The sequence below is a fragment of the Panthera onca genome, chromosome B4 (assembly GCF_046562875.1).
Source record: "Panthera onca isolate mPanOnc1 chromosome B4, mPanOnc1 haplotype 2, whole genome shotgun sequence".
NCBI lineage: Eukaryota > Metazoa > Chordata > Mammalia > Carnivora > Felidae > Panthera > Panthera onca.
In genome coordinates this window covers 115,991,405-116,015,670 of record NC_138345.1, presented here as the reverse complement: position 1 = coordinate 116,015,670, position 24,266 = coordinate 115,991,405, and the positions used below count along the sequence as shown (strand labels likewise).

The 24,266-nt window shown below is 39.1% G+C and overlaps 1 protein-coding gene across 2 annotated transcripts in view; it reads left to right on the top strand.

Moving 5' to 3' along the window:
- FGD6 (FYVE, RhoGEF and PH domain containing 6) overlaps positions 1–24,266 on the top strand; it is a 116,684-nt gene that overhangs the window by 56,911 nt on the left and 35,507 nt on the right. For both annotated transcript variants that reach the window (XM_078449604.2, XM_078449605.2), the window contains exons 6-8: positions 8,828–8,979; positions 11,241–11,397; positions 13,575–13,662. In XM_078449604.2, coding sequence (XP_078305730.2) covers positions 8,828–8,979; positions 11,241–11,397; positions 13,575–13,662 — 397 coding nt within the window. The remainder of the gene's footprint in view (positions 1–8,827; positions 8,980–11,240; positions 11,398–13,574; positions 13,663–24,266) is intronic.

Genomic DNA, 24,266 nt, shown 5'->3' with positions numbered 1-24,266 from the left:
AGCTCATATCTTAACTATAAAATCTAAAGTGTAAACTAAAGAATTTTATCATTCAAGCTATTATGACATTGGAAGGAATATCCAGTTGAGGCCTTTGATTCATCTGCCTGATATTTGTGAGGAAAATTAGGGCCTGTAGCAGCAGTGGCGAGACTTTACAACTAATCTTTTTTATGATGTATGCTCTGCAGTATCTTCCATGAGCTCCTGGACTTTAGGTATTTTTAAAGGTCCAGTGTACACAGTGTCTCCCAGTCAATACCCAATACCAGTATTTTCCTTTTCAAAATGGTAGTGCCAGGGAGTCTGGGTGGCTCAGTTGGTTGAGTGTCCGACTCTTGATTTCGGCTCAGGTCATGGTCTCATGATTTGTGGGATCGAGCCCTGCATCAGGCTCGGCACTGACATAGCACACACGCACTCTCTCTCTAAAAATAAATAAATAAACATTAAAAAAAAAAAATAACTACAAAATGGTAGTGCCATCCCTATGACTGCAAAAGCCAGAAAACTAGAATCTGTCCTTTCTTTCTCTCTCTCACCCACTTCTTCAACCAACCCGTCAGCAAACCTACTGATTCTGTTTCTGTTACTGCCACCAGCCTAGTTCAGAATATCATCTCTTACGCAGACAGACAACCATTCCAGCCTCCTAACCGATACTCACTCCTGTTTCCATTCTCAGCCTTTTCCCAACCTGTTTCTTATACAATCTTTTTTCCTTACAAAATTTTGAGTGATGTTATTAAAATCTATATTAGAACATGTCACTCCCCTTCTTAAAACCCTTTAAATGATTCCCATTGCATTAAGAATAAAGTCCAGGGCTCCTGGGTGGCTCAGTCATCCGTTGGGCATCCAACTTTGGCTCAGGTCATGATTTCAAAGTTCACATGTTTGAGCCCTGCGTCGGGCTCTGTGCTGACAGCTGAGAGCCTGGAGCCTGCTTTATGTTCTGTCTCCCTCTCTCTGTGCCCCTTCCCTGCTCACACTGTGTGTCTCTCTCTCTCTCTCAGATATAAATAAACATTAAAAAAAATATTTTTTTAAAAGAATAAAGTCCATGTTACTTACCAAGGCTTGTAAATAGGATGACTTTATGTCCCAGTCTGCTTTTGACAATTCTGGTTATTGTCTATTGTCTATTAATAACTAATAGTAATTATTAACAGTGTTCCTTTTGTCTTGCTGGATCATCAAATTATGGTTCCCCCTGCCTACAAGATGCTATGTGATTTGGCCTCTTACTAAGATGAGATGCTGGGGAAAGAGAGGGGCGTTCTCTTCCTCACTGACCATGCTGTGGCCATACAGTCCTCCTTCCAGTTCTTAGTTCATTGCTAAGGTTATTCCTGCTCACAGCTTTTTCTAATGCAGTTTCCCAGAACGTTTGGTTTTCATTTTCTTCATAGCTAGTTTTTTCTTTATCCTTCCAGTTTTGGCTTAATGTGACCTCCTCATAGAGACCTTTCTTGACTATCCTTTTCTCTTTACCTTTCCCTTTGTGTTCTTCTTGACACTTAATATAATTTGTGTATTTGTTTGTTTAGTTGTTTATTTTTGGTCTACTCTACTAAAATATAAGCCAGGTGAGGGCAGGGATCATCTCTCCAGTACCTACCATCATTCCTGTTCATTGGAAGGCTTTTAGTAAACATTTGTTGAATGCATGAGTGTGACTAATTCTTTAGGGGTTAAGAATTCTGCCCCTGCCGCTATGTGTTCTTAGACAAATAAGTCAAGCCTTAGTTTCTTCTTCTGGAAAATGGGAATAATAATAATAGTAATTGCATTGTTTTTGTTATTTTATTTTCCCTTTGATGGGAGACTATTTTAATACACAGCTATAAATTTATTTTATGAATGCCCAAATAGCATGACTTAAAAACATTTTTTTTTTTTTTGACAAGAGAATGATCAGAGACTTTGAGGTCTTTTTTGACAAAGATGGGCTGATTAAGTAATAAAATGATACTAGTAATGAAGCATCTTTGCTCCACTGATTTCTTAAGGTTGAGACCCACTTACCTTGAAAATTTGAGGGACTCTCATTAAAATCTATAGAGTTAGAGGCAGTTATTTGGACATTCATATGTCTGTTAGTAACTAGAATGTATCTTTTATTTTTTAAAAAATGAATCATAGAGGGGCGCCTGGGTGGCTCAGTCGGTTAAGCGGCCGACTTCGGCTCAGGTCATGATCTCGCGCTCCGTGAGTTCGAGCCCCGCATCGGGCTCTGTGCTGACAGCTCAGAGCCTGGAGCCTGTTTCAGATTCTGTGTCTCCCTCTCTCTGATCCTCCCCCATTCATGCTCTGTCTCTCTCTGTCTCAAAAATAAATAAACGTTAAAAAAATTTTTTTTAAAAAGTGAATCATAGAAAGAATAGAAGGCTTTCTCATAGAAGCCTCCAGTTTTTCCTATCTTAAATAACTTCATCATTTTCTTTTTTTTCTCTTTTGTTTTTTATTATTTTATTTTGAGAGAGAGAGAGAGAACAAGCAGGGGAGGGGCAGAGAGAGAGGGAGACAGAATCCCAAGCAGGCTGTCAGCTGTCAGCACAGAACCCAGTTTGGGGCTCAAACTCATGAATCATAAGATCCTGACCTGAGTCAAAGTCAAGAGTCGGATGCTTACCCGACTGAGCCACCCATGCTCCCCTAACTTCATCATTTTCTACTGAATACAGACTGTTTTTTGAGTCTTGTTAATGATTTAATTATCATTAATTTGTTCCTTAGTTGTAAAGAATACTCCTTTAGTGTCTATTGACATGGCTGCCAAACCTTCACTTTTTGAGCAGCTTCCTTCTTGTTAGGACTGTCCTTCACTGAATGAAGTTCATTAAGAGCCCCTTTGTCCTGCTGCTGAGGTGTTTGTTTTCCTTACTTTGGTTTGGTATTTGCTTCTTGTTATATGCCTCTGATTCAGCATTCTGTCTCCAAGCTTCCAGGACTTGTTGACCTTAAATGATATTCATGTGATCACTTAAATTAACCAAATCTCCTTTACTTAAATAAATGGCCTTCTGTTGAGCACTCTCTGTGTGACTTGAAACATGCTGTGTTATGTAAATTGTCTATTTTAATCCTCATAACAACCCTATCAAATACTTGTTATTTCTGTTTTTTAAAATGAAGAAAACTAATTGCCTAAAGTAACCCACTGCTAAATGGCAAAACCATACTTTGAATTCTGGTCTGAGACCTTGAACTTAGGCCGCTGTTCAGAAATGGATTAAAAATTATTAACTTGACATTTCTACATGCTGTATAGGGGGTAGTAGTATATCTTTGGATATATTAGCTTGTTTTCAGAATTCTTTCAGTGGCCCAAGAAATCAGAGAAATTCTAGTTTTCTATCTTCTGAAGATGAGAATGAAGCTACATATTTTCACTTAGGATACATTATGATTACTTGTTGTTAAGGGAGTTAGAGACTGGAGATAAAGGATTGATTTCAGTCATGTTTTATATAGTTTATAGCGTGCATTGATGATTATACACAATCACCTGATTGTGATCAGTCTGATCATAGGGAGAGGGAGAAATCATTTCATTGGTCAATATTTTAATTTAAAAACAAAATCAAATTGTTAATGTTAGGACTTCCTCCCCCTTCTACATTTACTTCATAGTTTCACACTCTTTCTGCATATTTATCAAAGCTCTCTGACCTTCCCAGCTGCTTTGCTTTGGCTTAATATGAAGTATTTCGTAATGCCCTTTTTGAAGGCAGGGAGCCCTGCAGAGTTCCCTGTCTATCGATATGTCCATTTAGTTTTTGTAATTCACTGTGTCATCATAGTGGTTAAGTCATACCCTCAGGTCAAGACACCCAGTCAGGACAGCTTCATTAAGTCACTTACTTCTCTTTGGCACTGGAGATGTAAATCCTGACCCTAAGAATAAGACCATCTGTTTTGTGCTTCATTGCTTTAGATGTTCATACTTGACTTTATTTGCATTGATTTTTGCTTAAGTCTTGCCCAAGTGATCAGAGCTTGTAAGGCTAGTATGTTAATACTTCAAAGGAACTCACTGTTTTATTTATTTATTTTTATTTTATGTAAGGCTTTATTTATTTATTTATTTATTTTCAATATGAAATTTATTGTCAAATTGGTTTCCATATAACACCCAGTGCTCATCCCAAAAGGTGCCCTCCTCAATACCCATCACCCATCCTCCCCTCCCTCCCACCCCCCATCAACCCTGTTTATTCTCAGTTTTTAAGAGTCTCTTATGCTTTGGCTCTCTCCCTCTCTAACCTCTTTTTTTTTTTTTCTTCCCCTCCCCCAAGGACTTCTGTTAAGTTTCTCATGATCCACGTAAGAGTGAAAACATGTGGTATCTGTCTTTCTCTGTATGACTTATTTCACTTAGCATAACACTCTCCAGTTCCATCCACGTTGCTACAAAAGGCCATATTTCATTCTTTCTCATTGCCATGTAGTATTCCATTGTGTATATAAACCAGCAATAGCACTGCTAGGAATTTACCCAAGGGATACAGGAGTGCTGATGCATAGGGGCACTTGTACCTCCAATGTTTATAGTAGCACTCTCAACAATAGCCAAATTATGGAAAGAGCCTAAATGTCCATCAACTGACGAATGGATAAAGAAATTGTGGTTTATATTCACTGTGTTTTAAAAGTTGATCTGGTTCTCATTTGTAGGTTTTCTAGGAATTATTAATAATATGATACGCTTTATAATTCAGGAGCCTATTTCTAAAAATGCCAAGTTGAACATGCATTTGGTTACTGTAATCAGAAACTAGACTGTTAGATGGTTCAGTTTTACATACAGAATTTTTGGTGGGTTTTATGTTGGAAGAATAGACCAAAGTATGTGTAGTTGGTATCAATAAACTCTATTGCCTGCCTAACATTTTTATATCCTGGTTCCCATACCCCTTTCATTTTAATTACCCAGATTTTCCAGTGTAGAAAAGTAAACTCTGGATCTAATTTTTGAAGTGCCAGTCCTGTGGTCTTATATCCTCACTGATTTAGTCAAGGAGGTGTTGGGGAATTTAAATTCTTCTGCCCAAAAATAGTTTTGCCTCTGGCTCCTAAGTGTCATCACACTTTCCCAAATTATCCTGGCTGTTAGCATTTAGAAAAATAACCAGACATATGTTGTAACCATCCTTTTTATTTAAAAAAAAAAAAAAAAAAAAAAAAAAGATGTTTTCTTCCTTCTAGTGGCACCAGTTCTGGAAATGGTTGAGGTTCATGAAGAGCTGAGAAGTGAAAGATTCTGCGTGTAGTTCTTGTGTGAATTAGTTACATCTGGCACTGGGGCCATAGCACATGGCTTTTAGGGGATGGTAGCCCAAAAGGTGAGGGGATGAGATTTAGGCCAGAGCTGCTGTGTATAATTAAAGGCCATGAGTTGCAAGTAGGGTCTTTGGTGTGAGTTGCATTGGCCTGGAGTAAGGGGTACCCTTTTCTGCTTTCAAAAAGGTACGATGAAGACAAGTTGATGGCCCTGGTAGTGCTTGCTTAGAATATGTAACCTCATGGGTCCTAGGAATAATTTGTAATAGATACCCGGATAGAAACTCTAAATTCCTATAGTCTCTATTAAATGGTCCTCTTTTGCCAATGACAGTATGGGCCACAAGTTCGTTCAGAGCTACCTACAATCATCCAGTAGTACTGGAAAAAGTGACATTTTGCCTAGTATGTGACAGACACCTCCAGTTAGAGGTGGCCATCTTACTGGTCAGCCCAGTGTGAATTTGGCTGGTCTCTGTTGAATGTGTCTCAAATAAGCAAGTTTTCCTTTTGGCAATAGTGGCAGACATATGGAATGCAGAGTCTGGCAAAAAGCTGTGTCAAATAGGGTCCTTAAGCTACTTAGCCACTAACGGCTACTGTCACTGTTGTGACTGAGGAAGTATCTTCCAACTGGAAAATAAAAGTCATGTTGCTGCCAAGGGACAAATACATTTATCATGTCTTCTACCAGAAGAAAGGGCAGTGCTTATTGCTTTGCTGAACAAGGAATTCTTGCATTTAAGTTATATTAATTATTAAACTGGTAAAAAAAAAAAAAAAAAGAAAAAAAGAAAAGACTACTATGGAAGATGTTTAACTGTGCTTTGAATACTGTTATAATTGTGTTATAATTTGTGACTGACATGTAAATATATTCTGTTGTGCCTGATGGAAAATCTAATGACTTTCAAAAGCATTAAGTTTAAAGGTCTATTTTGTCTTAGTAAATGTGAATGCTGATAGAAACAAGCTGCTGGGAGGTGGAATTTGGCCAATATCCATTTGGTTTCTGGAGATGTTTTGTGTGGCTTTCTGAATTGGAGTTTATGCGAGCTACAAACTCGCATCTTTATATTACAGTAATTAGCTGTAAAAGTAGTTCTTTAGTTACTAGTTTAAGTACTTGGTTCCTTTGGGCCATTGTGACTGTTGGGCCAATAAAGTATAGTCCCAGATCCTGAGGCCTGAAGTGAAGGGTTTATTAGCACTGGTTTAGCACAGGAGGATTTGAGTTGTCTGAAATAACCATCCTTTAGGCAAGGAATCCATTCATTACTTTTAAATTTTATATAAGGTTTTTGTCTTTCACAAGAAATATAACAAATGCCTATGGTTAATGTACAGGAGGCAAGTGGTTGAAGGGATCAGGGGAGAAATGGGTATTTTTTTTTGATGTATTTGATTTGCCCAGTGAATCCCTGAAGGGAAAATAGTTAGAAATAAATGTAAAGGAAGATGAAACCTAGTATAGAGTCTGTTTTGCCTAAGCTTTGCTTTAAGGTTTTAATTAAACCTAAAGATTGTTTCTAAGAATGAACAATCTTTGTTTTTGAGTCCTTAGGGCTGTGGAACAGATTCCACTATTGTTTTACTTATCCCCAGAGGGTGGACCTCAAGATAGTGTGAAACTAGACAAATAGGATCCCAGACACCACCACCCTTTCCAAGTCCCCTGGAATGACAGGGTAGGTTGGTGTGGACTTGTCTTAAAAACATGGTATATAAATAATTTTCTAGGGAAAAGTTGACAGGAAAGAAAATGTAAGGAGAAAATTTTTTGTTTTGTGAAAGATCTAAATCCTGATGAATTTATTGGTAAGTTGGTTAGAGGGATAGAAGAGTCCATGGTTAAAATATTTTGTTGATTCTGTGTGCCAAACACATTGCAAAAAGCTTTAAGTGTGTTATCTAGTGATGCGCATTGTGAAAGTCTCAGAAACCACCTAGCAGACAAGGAAAATGCAGCTAGCCCAAGGAAACACAGTAATACTGGATCCAGTATTCTCTGATTATTAAAAATGTGCCACTCCTCCACATGCCTTACCTAGAATGCTCTTGTTGGGAAATAATTACTGAAAGTGAACAAAGGGACTTTCCAGAATAAAATCAATTAAGATCTCTTGGGGACTTCTAAAATGAATGGATTGTGTTCATATAGCAGTATTGGAATAAGTTTAAAGGCAATACAGTTTCCAGATACCCTTTAATATAATTACCGAGTTTGAAGATCAGACCAAAAGATGTAAGAGAAATCTCACACAGACTGTTTTAAGGCCAAATATCTACCCCAGCCACTTTGTTGTGGTGTTTTTGTTTTTGTGTTTTTTTTTTTCCTGTCTAGCTAAGTAGGATAGGAGGAAGTGCGTACTTTCAATTTGTAATTCTACATGGAAAATGATATGGAGAACAAAGGCAAAGGAAAAAAATAAAATTTCCTTAAAACTTACAGCCATTGACAAGTCCTTGAGACAGAGTGACCTTCCTATAGGAATTCAACTGCCTCAATGTTAATACTTTGCTAAGGACAAAAGACAGCCTTAGTTTGACATTAGCCTGACCTCCAGGATCCTGTAAGTCTCTCTTTTTTTTTTTATGTTTATTTTATTTATTTTTGAGAGAGAGAGAGAGACAGAGTGCAAGTGGGGGGGGGGGGGGGGGGAGAGAGAGAGAGAGAGAGAGAGAAAATCTGAAGTAGGCTCCAGGCTCTGAGCTTCAGCACACAGCCCGATACAGGGCTCGAACTCACAGACTGTGAGATCATGACCTGAGCCTAAGTCGGAAGCTTAACCGACTGAGCCACCCAGGTGCCTGTAAGTCACCTTTTAAGGGATAAAAATTCCTTTGGACGGGCGCCTGAGTGACTCAGTCTGGCTCAGGTCATGATCTCAGGGTTTGTGAGTTCAGGCCCTTCATCCTGCTCTGCACTTTGGGCTTTGCTGTGACCATGCAGAGCCTGCTTAGGATTCTCTCTCTCTCTCTCTCTCTCTCTCTCTCTCTCTCTCTCTCTGTCTCTCCCCCCCCCCCCAAATAAATAAACGTTAAAAAAAAAATTCCTTTGGAAGCTTCCTTTATCTCTACCCACCCCCCAAGATATATGTTAGCAGTCATCCTCCAAGCATATGGCCCACTGATATACATCTTCATGAAGGGTCTCATGACTAAGGTATTACTAGACAATAGTAGTAAATGACCTTTTCCTCACAACAGCTACCCTTTCAAAGTACTGGAAATCTTACTTCCAAATTCCTTAGAGAACTGCTATCCCTACTTGAAAGTAAATCAACCACTCCTCATAGCCCCAGTGCAGCTGTCTCTGCCTACAGGTCCTGTCCCTGTGCTTTAATAAAATCACCCTTTTTGCACCAGAGACACCACAAGCATTCTTTCTTGATTGTTCGCTCCAAGCCATAACACTTTCACATCAGAAAATACAGTTTGTGATCTATATTGTTGTAGAAAAGAGAATCACTGGGGTGAAAAGCTTTATATTAAATTATATGTGTGTGTATGTTGTTTTTCCTCCTTTGAACTATAATAGGATTTCCGAGATGCAGTGGCCCATGCTTCCAGGCAACTTGGGAAACCCGTGATTGAGGACCGGATCCTAAATCAGATCCTGTACTATTTGCCTCAGCTGTATGAGCTCAACCGGGATCTCCTGAAGGAACTGGAGGAAAGGATGTCAAACTGGTATAAATGGACTGACCAGCTTTCCCTAAGTTCCAATTTTATTTTATTTTATTTTTTTTTTTTTTTAATTTTTTTTTTCAACGTTTTTTATTTATTTTTGGGACAGAGAGAGACAGAGCATGAACGGGGGAGGGGCAGAGAGAGAGGGAGACACAGAATCGGAAGCAGGCTCCAGGCTCCGAGCCATCAGCCCAGAGCCTGACGCGGGGCTCGAACTCACAGACCGCGAGATCGTGACCTGGCTGAAGTCGGACGCTTAACCGACTGCGCCACCCAGGCGCCCCTCTAAGTTCCAATTTTAGATGAGGCCACAAGGGCCCTGCTTGTGACAGAGAGGTGGTATTCCTTACATTGAGTTGTTTCAATATATTAAATTTTCTTGGTGGTTACCTATAGATTGGTCATTTTAGATGGCCAAAATTCACAACCTTGATGCACTGAGCTCAATTCTAAAACTGTTCAAATTCTTTGGTAATGTTGCCTCAAAAGCAAGAAGGACCCATATTTAGCCAATTTAACTTTCTGTAGGAGACCTCTGATAATCAAGGTTTTTGAGATTGAGGGAGTTTAGTTGATATTTTCACACTGAAATGTTTTTAAATGCTTTATTATCTTTTCTGGAGTTTCATGAATCTGTCTTTGCATTTTGGAAAAGAGACCATTCACTGGAATAATAGGTTTATTTGGTTTAGAAAATTTACATGTATATGATATCACTGTAGACTGTAGAAAAGAATACCAAAAGGTTAAGTACTTCCTTGGGTTGTAGAGAGGAAGCGGAAACTTTGGTGACATCTTTGAAGCTATGCACAAAATTCAAAATTTCCCTGTAAGCTTTATTTTACATATAACCCAGAAAAATACCTCTTGCCTGTTTTAGAAATATGCCTGTGCATGCTAGCAAAATATGTTAGGTAAGTGATTAATTCCTAGCTGTAGCCCGAATGTAAAATAACAAAGGGTTAAGAACTGAGGAATCACTGAAAGGTATTTTTTAAGGTCATGATAGAAATAAAATGTGATTCCACAGAGTTTTCCTATACATACTTTGTCATTCTTCTTATAAAAATTATCTTTAAAATTACCTTGAATTGCCTTTAACAGATATGTATATTTGTGCAAGCGTTATAAAGAGGCTTAAATATATTTTTCGCTTGTGCTAAAAGTTTTCCCAAGTTTAGATCTATAGATGTTCTGCATTAAAGTATTAGACATTCCTAAGAAACAGACTGAATTGATGAAAGGGACAGCTAAAACAGTAATTATGGCAAAAGCTACACTTATTACTGACATAAAACTCTTCTAATCCTTGGATAAGGTATTTTCTACTTATTAAAATATTTTTCTCTCTGGGGTCTTCAAGTTAAGACATAGTCTTTGGTTTTAGTATGCTTTCTGAAATAACATTTATTTTTGCATTGGCTTTTAATAACAGCTGTTGCAATACTTCATTTCTGCATTCAACAAAGTTTTGAGTATCTTACTGTGTGCTAGTCAGGGCTCTAAGCATGGTGGGAATATCACATTGCACAAAACAGATGAGGCTCTTGTTCTCATGAAGTAGATGTTTCAGTGGGGGAAGAGCCAGAAAAATAGACAAGAAACATTAGATGAAAGCAACTTCTGATCTAGAAAGATATAAAATAAGATGACGTGCTAGCAAGTGAAGACTGGATGGCCGAGAAGACCCTCTGAAAAGGCAAAGCACTTTAAAAGTGACATCTGTACAAAAAGAAGGAGCCAGCCAGGGTTCCTCCATATTTCCAGGCATGCAAAGCCATTAGTAAGAGTTTGCAAAGTGGGATTGACTCTGTATGTCAAAGGAATATAAAGAAGACCAGTGTGATTGGAGAGTACTGTGAAAGAAGGAGAGAAGCCTGAAATGAGTCAGAAAAGTAGGCAGCAGCTGGACCAATGAGGCTACAAATTTGTAAGCCAAGGTGAGGAGTTTGTTTTTCTGCTAAGTCCCCTAGGAGGCCATTGGAAGTCACATGAGTAATATTCGTTTTTAGACTGTCAGGCTGCACAGATGGATGAGATGGTAGAAGCAGGAAGACCGTTCAGAGGGCTGGCAAAGTCCAGGCAAGATGTGATGGCGGCAGTGGGAATGGTGAAGAGTAGGCATTTGGAGATAGGAGATATCTTACAAGAAGAGAAAAGACGCGAAGCTGATGGCTTAGACTTGGGACTCTGCTCTTTATTGGATATGTTTTGGATACACTAATGACTCTTTTTATATTTTTGTGTATTTCTTTTCTTAGGACTGAACAACACAGAATTGCTGATATCTTTGTAAAGAAGGGACCATATCTAAAAATGTACTCCACATACATCAAAGAATTTGATAAGAATATAGCTTTGCTGGATGAGCAGTGCAAGAAGAACCCAGCATTTGCTGCTGTTGTTAGAGAATTTGAGGTATTTTTGCTGCCATATAATGTTGAACCCTTTTTTCTTCTTTTGTTGTTTTTAAAGCTGTAAGAATTTGCCATCGTTGAAAACAAAAAGATACTGATATTTAATTCCTTCAGAATCAAAGAGGAGATTGAACAAATTAAAAGGTGAAAAAGTATGTACCAGATTTAATTTTGAAAATCTTTTATTGCATGTTAGAATACTTTAATGGGTCTTTTTTTTTAATTGTGAGGAAATACACACAAAATAAAACAACCATCTTAACCATTTTTAAGTGTATAGTTCAGTAGTGTTAAGTTCATTCATATGGTTTTGCAACCAATCTCTAGAACTCTTCATCTTACATTGCAAAACTGAAACTATACCTAAAACAACTCCCTATCCTCCCCTGCCTCACCCCCGGTGACCACCATTCTACCTACTGTCTCCATGAATTTGACTATTCTAGAAACATTTCTTATTTCTAACTCAGCCTTTCCTTTTCTTCTTCTAACAACTAATCTACAATGATGGGTAGGAAATATAATTTGTTTCCCTTTAGATAAATAAATGACACAGGTTCAATGTCAAAGTTAGGAAAAATTAATAACGTTTTATAGCCAAAGCTTTTGTGTTTAAGTCCTTCCCCCAGTCTTGGATAAAATGTGAATTATTGTATGTTTGAATACTTACTTCTCTCTTTTGAAACTAAAAAAAAAAAATTCCAGTCATGCAAACTAGAAAGGTTTTAGAGGTATTATGATATTACTGATTTCTTATTTTTACATTAGACACGTAATTAAACTTTAAAATCATTTGTTGTCTTTTTTCTGGGTTTTTTTTTTTCCTTTTCCTCTCCTGATGTCTTCATGTTGTTAAGAAAGGAAGTGTGATTTATGTAGCTATGGCAACTGATAATTGACCCAGGGTTTCATCAGTGTCCAGAGAATTAATTGTTCTGTTGTCTTGGCAGCAAAAGAAAACATAAGACAGGAAAATTAACTGTCTTGGTTAATGATGCTTGCATGGTAGATGCTTTCTTAAATGCAATATCATTATCATTTTTTAAGTATTCTGTGCACCAGACCCTAGAGGTGCATATGTAGAAAAAGATGAAACAATCTGAGCAAATCTTAAAAAACTTTTCCCCACCCACCTGAGCTGGGGAAGAAGTGCAGAGCATCTTAGGATGCAGGAACATTCTCACTCAGCCATTTTGATGCCACCTCACAGTAAATTCCTGCGTCGGAGAATGGGTGGGAGGCCCAGGGTTGGGCTGAAGTGTCTGTTGTACTTACTTCGGAAAAGAGCTTTCAAGGCAGAATCAGTTGTCATTTTGATCAAATCAAAATGGCTCCGGAATCAAATGTTTCTATATACACTGATTTGGGAGCTGTCTTTTATAGCCATTCATCTGAGAAAGAAATTTTACATCCATTGGGCTTATTAGAGAAGATACACATAGCTAGGCTACTTTTCAGGTCATCTTTAACTTCTGCAGTTCTCCCCACTACCACTTGTTGTTATCGTAAGTACATTGACCATAGACGCTGATTATTATTTGAATCCAGTTCCCAGTAGATTGATTTCTGTCCCCTTATCTTCAGTGCCATGCATTTCTCTCTTGCTCATTGGGTTTGTGCCTGTGAAAACACTGGCAGAGGCTCTGCTAAGTGGCAGCTGCAGAGTGTGGTGCTCTCTAATTGATCTATAGCACAGGCTGCAGCCACCACTATCTGTGAGAGGGCCGTGAACAAATGATCGCAGTGAGCCTGTGACTTCAGAGACCTACCTGCAGAAAAGGGTGGGCTAGGTGCTGAGTGGGCTATGGTTTCACTCTTAGCATAACAGCCGAGCCTTAAGTTACAGCAGGCTTTTCCATGAATCCCCTTCCACAGTTGATGACCACCTCAAGTTTGGCTTCCTGGGCACTTGAATCTGGGTCCCATGCTTTTTAGAAGAATGCCTGTGTTGGTCACGATCTCACGGGTCCGTGAGTTCGAGCCCCGCGTCGGGCTCTGGGCTGATGGCTCAGAGCCTGGAGCCTGCTTCCGATTCTGTGTCTCCCTCTCTCTCTGACCCTCCCCCGTTCATGCTCTGTCTCTCTCTGTCTCAAAAATAAATAAACGTTAAAAAAAAATTAAAAAAAAAAAAAAAAAAGAAGAATGCCTGTGTTGACTTTGGATACCTTTTCCTTTCAGACGAGCCCACGCTGTGCTAATCTGGCCCTCAAGCACTACCTACTCAAGCCAGTTCAGAGGATCCCCCAGTACAGGCTGCTGCTGACAGGTAGGCTTCTCTGACATTTTGCCAACCAACCAGTTCTTTGATCAGTTCTTTGATCATCCCTGCATGCATTCTCTGCGTGGGCATTATTCTTACATGTACATCATACCATCCCAACCCCACATCCCTGTGACATTTTACCTGATTAATATTATTAATCCCAAGAATGACCTTTCCCAGCTGCTCAAGAATGAGGTTTAGGGGGTCACTCACACATATTTGTTGCCCTGGTCACTTACCTCAGAGGGTTGTAAGGATTGATTAATGAGCTATGTGCTTAGAATGGTGCCTTGGTCATACTAAGTTCTAAACCAGTATCGGCTGCTAGTAATAATAGTAGTATCCTTATCGTCATCATCATGATGTTGTTGTTCTCATGGTCATTATCTATATCTTCTAGTAGACTGTAAGCTTCAAGATTACAGGGCTGTGTCTATCTGGCTTACTCCTATAACTGTTAAAAAAAAAAAAAAAGGGGAAGAAGAAGCCAAGAGGCTATGACTTGAGTGAAGGTATACACTGTGCTCAGGGGTTTATATTCCTTGACCCTTCCAAGTCTTCACCGTAGCCATCCATATATCACGGTATTATTGACATAGATGTAATAATAGAGATAAGTGGTTTGGTGTCACAGAAAAGCTAGTACAGTCTCACACCAAGTCTAGTGTCTGACACATTCTACTAGGTCCACTGGAGTATTTGGTGAAATAATTGGATGTGCAGCAACTTAGTATACATATATTATGTGCATTAAGAATTGTGTCAAATGGATAAGAATATCAAAATTCCACCACAACTCTAAGTTCAGTCTGTTGTGATTTCATGTAAATAGATTTTGAGGTACTTGGTTCCTGTTGGTATTCATAAGAAAGAGTGGGCATGCTCCTTTCCTTCACTAAATCCTTTCTTGTGAGCCAAAAACTATATCGGATGTAGTACGTGTGAGTCCTGGAAAGCCAGAATTTCCTGATATTCCTTTAGGCAAAGCCTTCCAAGGTTGCCTTTTAAAAGACAAAGTGCTGTTGAGGAACGCCTGCCCTCAGCATCTGGAACTGGCCACTCTAGGTGTTTCAAGTGTGCAGTTTGAATTTCGAACTGTGAATCAAACACTAGATTTTTCTTTGGAATGACATAAGGCAAACCAAATAATTTGAGGATATCCTGTCCATTTGTACTTTCTTTCCTCTGCTTTTGGCAGAGATTTAGAAAACACAGGACAAAAAGGAAGTACCAATGCATGTGTTGTGTTTTTGCTAGATAAATTCAATGCTGTGTCGTAAATGAAGCTGTTAAACGGCTTAGGCTGTTTCTACAGCTGTGGAGTGTGTTTTTAGTGGCAAAAGACTACTGTGGTTTCAAATGAGAGAAGGATAGAGCAAGATTCTGAAATTATAATGTAAAAATGTTTCTCCCCCCACACTATGATTGATCTAAGTAAAGTTATACATTTAATTTATGATTCGTGGAAGTTTGGTTTTAACTGAGAAGTGATGAAACAGCCAAAGTAAGCTTTAAAAATTATTTTTTAAGAGAACAGATGTCATGTATTTTATGATAGCAAATAGAATAATTATAACAATATACTGTAATAAAAGTTAAATGAATATGGTCTCGGGGCGCCTGGGTGGCTCAGTCGGTTAAGCGTCCGACTTCGGCTCAGGTCACGATCTCGCAGTCCGTGAGTTCGAGCCCCGCGTCAGGCTCTGGGCTGATGGCTCAGAGCCTGGAGCTTGTTTCCGGTTCTGTGTCTCCCTCTCTCTCTGCCCCTCCCCCGTTCATGCTCTGTCTCTCTCTGTCCCAAAAATAAACGTTAAAAAAAAATTAAAAAAAAAAAAATGAATACGGTCTCTTTCATATCTTTTTTTTTTTTTAATTGAAGGGGCGGGGGGTGGCGGTCCAAATGAGTGAAAGGCAGAGAAAGAGAATCCTGCGAGGGGCAGAGAGGGAGAGGAGCCAGGCTCGTGTTCATCCGAAGTGAGGCTCATGCTCACCTGATTCAGGGATCGAGCTCACCCGATGCATGACTCAAACTCACAAACCGTGAGATCATGACCCGAGCCAAAGACAAACACTTAACTGATTGGGTGCCTCATCTTCCTCTCCTATCTTATTATACTATGGTGACCCTTCTTATGATGATGTGAAATGAAAAAATGCCTACATGATGAGATGAAGTGAGATGAATGACATTAGGCACTGTGTATCCCTAGGCTACTGTTGACCTTAAGTGACATGTTAGAAGGACCTTCTGCCTCCTTACACTCACAGCTGTTGACTTGGTTAACTGAAACTTTAGAGAGTGAAAGTATGGATAAGGGGTACTACTGTATTTGGTGCCTTGTGAATTTGCTAGTATTTTTGTAATTTGAAAATTGGTTCTGTAATTTGATTATAAACTCTTCAAGGTCAAGGAGTGGGTCTTTTACCAATAATTTAGTGCACTTCAATTTCTCTGGGTCAGTTTTGATTACATTGGAAGCCATTCAGGAAATAATATTGGCTGCTTTTAAGATAGGTTTAAAATATCCCGTTAAGCTAAAACATCTTTAGCCTAAAGGATGACATTGAGATAGAGAATTTCAGAGATGATGTCTTCTAAAGGAAGACATATTTAGGGGCTCCTGGGTGGCTCAGTCAGTTAAGTGTCTGACTCTTGATTTCAGCTCCAGTCATGATCTTGCGGTTTTTGAGTTTGAGCCCTGCATCTGGCTCCACGCTGACAGTGCAGAGCCTGCTTGGGATTCTCTCTCTTCTTCTCTCTCTGCCCCTCCTCCACTCTCTCTCAAAATAAACTTTAAATAGGCTTAGGCCTTTTAAAAATAATAATAATAAAAAATAAAAATAAATGGAAGACATATTCCGAGAGGTGAATTGTCCTTCCCCAAACTACACAGATAGTACTGAAGTATACATATGGTCCTAGAATCCTAAGGACATATGGAGGCTGTGATGCTAAGGGTTTGTTTATATTTTTATTTAAAATTCTGATTTTCCAGGGATGCCTGGGTGGCTCAGTTGGTTAAGTGTCCGACTTCGGCTCAGGTCATGATCTCACTGTTTGTGAATTCGGGCCCTGCATCGGGTGCTGTGCTAACTGCTCAGAGCCTGAAGCCTGCTTTGGATTCTGTGTCTCCCGCTCTCTCTGCCTCTCCCCAGCTTAACACTCTGTCTCTCTCTCAGGAATAAGTAAACATTAAAAAAAAATTTTTTTTTTACTCTGATTTTCCAGTACTCATTTTTGTTATATTCTGATTACTCCCTATTTTGCAAGATATTTCTACAGTTGCTATCAAAGTGCTCCCTGTCTATACACTTAAATTTTTAGAAGTTGGATTTTAAATCTTTAGGTTTGCATCTATTCAAATGGGGTCCTCATTTTTGGATAAACAAGCTCAGTGTTTTAATCCTTTGAACAACCTTGTGGGGTTATATAACTTTCATTTTCATTTTAGAATTTGGAGTAATTCCAAGAGCACAAAATATATGGGAACAGAGAGGAACAGCAAGACTATTTGGGGCAACTTTTAACAACTTTGATTTAGTAATGAGTTTCAGGCAGACTAGGGGAAGGATCCCTGCCTGACTCAGTATAGATATGTGACCCCCTTGGTTTCAGGAGGGAAAGACTGAAAAATGTAGAGATGAAGTACAGATAAGATAGGATAGTTTCTTTTGGAATCCTTTTAGAGAAAGGTGGATGGAAATCCCCAGATACTGCAACCTGCCCCTACTAGTCAGACAACCATCCTGTTGTCTTGCAGAATTTTCTTCCTGGACATAATTTGGCTTTCAGTTGGATATTTGACTTAGCTTTGTCTTCCTTCAGCATAGTGAAAAGCACTTTCAACTAAATTCTTGGTAGTACTTTTTTTTTTTTTTAACTCAACTCAAAATAAGATTAAAGAAAATGCATATGTTGTATAATAAATGCTTAATATTAGAATTATTTTATTTAAAAGGTAAAATAAAGTAACTGGTTTACTTAATTTAAGTAGGAAAACTTATAAATTTTACCTTTATATTGGCCACTCAAAGCAAGTGGATCTAGTCAGATCTTGAAATCTATGTGGGGCCCAGAACCTGTTTGCAGTTAAGAGCCTGAGAGTCTTTTTTTTTTTTTTTTTTTTTAATTTTTTATGTTTATTTATTTATTTAAAAAAAATTTTTTTTAATGTTTTTTATTTATTTTTGAGACAGAGAGAGACAGAGCACGAATGGGGGAGGGGCAGAGAGAGAGGGAGACACAGAATCGGAAGCAGGCTCCAGGCTCTGAGCCATCAGCCCGACGCGGGGCTCGAACTCACGGACCGCGAGATCGTGACCTGAGCCGAAGTCAGACGCTTAACCGACTGAGCCACCCAGGCGCCCCTATGTTTATTTATTTTTAAGAGACAGAGTGTGAGCGGAGGAGGGGCAGAGAGAGAGAGAGGGAAACACAGAATCCGAAGTAGGCTCCAGGCTCTGAGCTGTCAGCAGAGAGCATGATGCAGGGCTTGAACCCACAAACTGTGAGATCATGACCAGAGCCGAAGTCAGATGCTTAACCGACTGAGACACCCAGGTGCCCCAGGAGCATGAGAGTCTTGAGGCAGCAGTGAAGAAGTAATGGAAAGAAACAGGTGCTGCTGTAGGAGCAACATTAATTGTTTACCTCTGTTTATTTCCTTCCTCATCTCTTCAGTGTTGAGACCGTCTTTATTATCCTGATTCTGTGTCTGTCATAGACTCTGGCACATAACAGGAACTCAATGAGCTGAAAGGCTTAGGGAGTTAAACATTGTTCCTTTTTATAAGGTTGAGAATCCCCATGCTGTGGTGTCAATTAATGTTTCATGGATGAGTGGGTCAATAAATTATTAAGAGTTGAAACGTTCTTCCAGTTACCCAAGCACAAAATTGTGGAAAGGACTGAAATACTTCCCTTTCCTCTTCTTTTCTCTCTCATAGGATATGCTGACCAGTTTTCCTTTGCCTCTGATTCCTGCTGTTTCCATTTCCCTTGTTCTAGGCCAGGCCTTCCTAAACTCCTGTCAAATTGTGGCAATATCTTCCTTCTGGTCATGCTACCTCTTATCACCACCACCACCCCTGGCACATTGTCACTTAATCTCTTTTCCAAGGATACCAAAAGGAAAAACCCACTCCTGTGTCTCTCCTGTTCACACACCACCACCACCACACTCACAGTACTGACACCAGATGTGTAGTTTAGTCCCATGCTAAGCAATTATCTTTAACATCAGCTAGGTGTCCTACAATTTGATTCAATTCAGGCACTATCTACCTGGAAATAGTGCCAGATTCTACAGATCAAGGGCTCCATCCCACAAGACTACCCCCCTGCAAACTCCACATGCCATTCAACATGTCCCAGGTTGTCACCTGTATTTCTTTTCTTTTCTTTTTTTTTTAACATTTATTCATTTTGAGAGACAAACAGAGCATGAGCAGGAGAGGGGCAGAGAGAGAGGGAGACACAGAATCCGAAGCAGGCTCCAGGCTCTGAGCTGTCAGCACAGAGCCCAATGGGCTCAAACTCATGAACCACGAAATCATGACCTGAGCTGAAGTCTGACGCTCAATCGACTGAGCCACCCAGGCGCCCCACCTGTATTTCTGATCAACCAGATATAAATCTGGGTTCCCCTGATTCTCTCCTTGGATTCACTACTTTGCCAGAATGGCTCATAGAACTCAGAGTAACACTTATTTACATTTGCTGGTTTATTTTTAAAGGATATGGTAAAAGCGGGGGGCTTCAGTCAGTTAAGTGTCTGACACTTGGTTTCAGCTCAGGTCATGATCTCATGGTTTATGAGTTTGAGCCCTACATCAGGCTCCATGCTGACAGTGCGGAGCCTGCTTGATATTCTCTCTCTTTGACCCTCCCCCACTGGCACACGCGCTCTCTCTCTCTCTCTCTGTCTCAAAAATAAATAAATAAATAAATAAGTAAATAAATAAATAAATAAATAAATATTTTTTTAAAGGTATGATGAAGGAAAAAAGTGACCATCTAGATGGAAGGGATGCATAGGGAAAAGTATATGGGAAGGATCTTGGAGCTTCCATGCCCTCTCTGGGTACCACTCTCCCAGCACCTCCACATGTTCAGCAACCAGAAACTCTAACCCCTATACTTTGGAATTTTAATGAAGGCTTCATCATGTGGTCATGATCCAATATTAACTCCTCTTCTAGCCCTCTTCCCTTCCTATAGGATGGAGAGTAGGGCTGAAAGTTTCAAGCTTATAATCATGGCTTGATCTTTCTGGTGACCAGCCCTTATCTAGGAGCTATTCAGGAGCCCACCCAGAGTCAGCTCCTTATAACAAAAGACATTCCTATCACCTAGGAAGTTTCAGAGGATTTAGGAGTTCTGTCAGAACTAGGGTCAGAGGCCAGATGTTAGAACAAAAGATTCTCCTAGTGCTCTTATCACTTAGAAAATCACAAGGGTTTTAGCAGCCCTGCCCGGAACTGGGAGGAGAGCCCAGGAAAGTTGAAAGCTTACATTATCCTACCATAATAGCAGATACCTGTCATTTGCCCAAACCCATAGAATATACCACACCAAGAGTAAATCCTAATGTAAACTATCGGCTTTGGGAGGAGTGGGGGGTTGTGATGTGTCAGTGTAGCTTCCTCCATTCTAACAAACATACCACTCTGGTGGAGGATATTGATAATGGGAATGTCTGTGCATGTCTGGGGCAGAGGGTATATGGGAAATCTCTATGCCTTTCTCTCAGGTCTGCTGTGAACATAAAATCACTCTAAAAAAAAGTCTTAATGGGGGGGGGACATTATTATTCACAATATAAAGGCCACATGTTATAACCCAGAATTTCCCAAACTTTGTTTTCCTTTGCTCTAACTGCAATAGGTTTTTTTACTCTGTATTGAAAGATGTCCTCAAGGCCAGATTCTCTCTTTCATTAATCAATATTTATATGGACTGAACTTGAGCCGGACACCTGTATGCACTGGCCAACACCAAGGTGGTCCTTGCTCTGGTGGAGCTTCTAGTCCTCCTCTTTGGGGCCATGCCCAACCACTGAGGCTTTCACCAAGAGCGTCCTCTCCTGAGTCCTGAAAATTAAACTGATCTCGTCATTTGTTTGAGTGACTATATTTTGAGGATTTGTTTTTGTAAGGGTCTTTTGTGCCTATTAAAAAATATATAAGTATTATAAAACATAGTTCTTCTTTATCTTCTACCATCCAGAGATGACTATCATAGATCCTTTTAGGTTTTTTTTGTCTCTGTGTTATATGCAGTATAAATTTTTCCAACAAAAAAACCTTTTATTTGTGGAAAGTTACTACATTGGTGTTGAAAAAAGTTAAATCAGTGAGGATCATGTTGAGAAAGTAAAATAAAATGAAAAACATAATTTAAAAATTCCTCTGAAATATCTTTTCCCCTTCTATATTTAGGAGGAAAAAACAGTCCTTTGAACTTTGATTAAATTTGGATCAGGTAGTTTTCTTTGATCTTGTTCTAAATATTTATGTTATAAGTGACTAACGACATATTATATTACTTTTCCTGTAATCTTTGCCTTTAGTCTGGGATGGTATTAACTCCCTCTAGGTTTTAGAAATCCAGGATTTCCCATGTTGGTAGAAAATGGGATATTAAAAACATCTGTTATAGTGTTCTGAAGCTATTAATTTGAGCTGTGAACGGACTAATAAGCAGATTCAACAAAAGATCACAGTCAAATTAATGCATGACTTTTAAAAAATTCTTACTGAAAAATGAAACTTCTGCTTAGCAAATATTTGTTTTATAACCCAGGGCTAATTGTCTTCCTCAAAGTCATTCTAACACTTTCTCTAGGGCAGAACGTGATGAAAGGTGGGGCTGTCCCAATCACCAGCCAAGGAATTTAGTTCCTGAAGAACCCAAAGACCCTGATGTAAGGCAGTGATAATATTCAGAATTCCTGTTGTTATTAGCTCAACTCTCAACATGTTACAATTAATTTTTTAATTATAGCTGTGAACAAGGTATTTTGAGAGATGGTATTTAATAAATTCTATCCATGAAATATCTTAGTACTGTGGAAATATTTAGTACTATGGAAAGACTTTAGGATATAAGCACATTTTATTTGCCTGTTCTATTAAATTATAACTTTTATTTGAATGTTAATTTTTAAGCTTATTTATTTATTTTGAGAGAGAGACAGAGAGAGCAAGCAGGGGAGAGGCAGAAAGAGAGGGAGAGAGAGAATCCCAAGCAGGCTCCGCATTGTCAGCACAGAGCCTGACATGGGGCTCAAACCCACAAACCATGAGACCATGATCTGAGCTGAAACCAAAAGTTGGATGCTCAACCCGACTGAGCCTCCCAGGCACCCCTAAATTATAGCTTTTAAATGTAATCTCACTTTCTCTACAGAATAGAGGTTCTTAACCTTTTTTATGCCTGGATCCCTCTGGTAATCTGGTGAGGTCTATGGCTCTCTTAGAATACTTTTTTTAAAGTTACAGAATAATATACATAAGATTAAAAGGAACCAATTAGCCTGAAATACAGTTATTAAAATAGTTTTATAGTGTTACATAGTAATACATGTGCTACTTTAGTAATGCATTAAAAAGAAGATCTGGTGGTAGATATAAGAACTACCATGATTTTGATATAGTGGTGATGGTAAACGGTATTTTGAGATATCTGCAACAACTGTGATGTGATAATAAAAAATTATGTGACTTCTCTGGTGGTAAAGTCATTGGTATCATTGGTAATACTGTGGTTTGTTGGCTACATTCACAATAGAAGGAAATTCTGTATTTCATGTAGAAGTTAGTGAAAATATTGTTTGTTTTTTTGTTCTTTGCCCATCCAAGTTTGTGGATCCCCAGAACTATACCCACAGACATCATTGTAAAGTCATTCTTTGTTCTAGTTCTCTGTGTATGTTTGACTCAGATTCCCTGTAGATAGCCAAATGCCTCTATCATTGAAACTTGCCTTGCCAAAGATCCAGCAAGCTGACTGAGTTTTCCTCTTAGTGTTTGTTAGTCATGGGCTTACATCGGGAACTGTTCCCATTGAAGAAAATGCTGAAATTCACTCAAACTTGAATTCACTTTAGTGTTTGTATTTGCTTTATTCTTTTCTTGGCTATTCTTTGGCTAATAAAATAAAATATACTTAGTTCCCTAAACCTAAATTTGTTCTTTGTTGATAATTAGGGTGGTAAGGACCAAATATGGATAAGAACTTCTGTAAATGAAACTTCACTGTGCCAAAACCATTTCTGTACCTTTGAGATTGTCACCTAGTAAACTGGCAAGCTTAACGGCTGGAAAACGTATCCATGGAAAAAAGCAGTATCAACCAAGTCAAAATAATGGATGTTTACTTTTGTTGAGAGACGTCCTACTGTTTGGATTCCTCTAAGGGCATCCTGGATATGCCTAGCCAGTCTGTCCCAATAAAAAGGGACCACAGGAAGATTCTGTCCATTGTAAAATCTGCTACACAATTTTGCGTAAGATGAGCCCGTGGAGTTAGATTTAGTTTGTAAGTCCTTTGGGCATGCCACCTCAGGACCAGGGCCCTGACCCAAAGTCTAGCATAGACCAGGGCTGCCTCATTGGCTATGTCCTGTACAAGGGCTTTGGCTGATGTCCAAGTCCAGCCTGCACTCTGCTCGACATCTTGTGTGCTCTGGGTGGGGGTGCATCAGCCCAGGAGAGGTGGCCTTTTCTAATTCACAGAAAGGGATGGCCTGCTTTCTGAGAGCCCAGAAAGGTCACTTTTTCTAATTCAGACAAGCACTGTATGTACAAGAGGCAGCCCGGGGCCACATTTCAAGGACCAGAATAGAATTAATATTTGAGAGGCAAGAGAATGAGAGCAGGGGCCTGAGTACTTTTACACTAGTCAGACCCTCAAGGTATTATCTCAACTGCTTAGTAAAGTAGAAAGCAAGAAGTGGTTTCCCTAAATGGAGTATCATTTAGTCCACCATAAATTCAGGAAACATTTATTGAATATGTACCAGACCTTGTTCTAGGTACTGGAATCGAGGGTAATTCAAGCTCCTTGTCTTCATGAAATCCACAGTTTAGCAAAATAGAGTACATCATTAAAGAATATTCTGGGAGGGAAACATCAGCCAATACATATCCTACAACATCAATAATTAAAAGCACATAATCCCATTACAAGAATAGACCTATTGAAACACCAGCATTCTTCTTAGAACTAGGACAAACAATCCTAAAATTTGTATGGAACCACAAAAGACCCTGAATAGCCAAAGTAATGTTGAAAAAGAAAGCCAAAGCTGGAGGCATCACAATTCTGGACTTTAGCCTGTACTACAAAGCTGTAGTCATCAAGATAGTATGGTATTGGAACAAAAACAGACGTATAGACCAATGGAATAATATAGAGAATCCAGAATCAGACCCACAAATGTATGGCCAACTAATCTTTGACAAATCAGGAAAGAGTATCCACTGGAAAAAAGACAGTCTCTTCAGCAAATGGTGCTGGGGAACTGGACAGCAACATCCAGAAGAATGACACTGGACCACTTTCTTACACCATACACAAAAATAAACTCAAAATGGATGAAAGA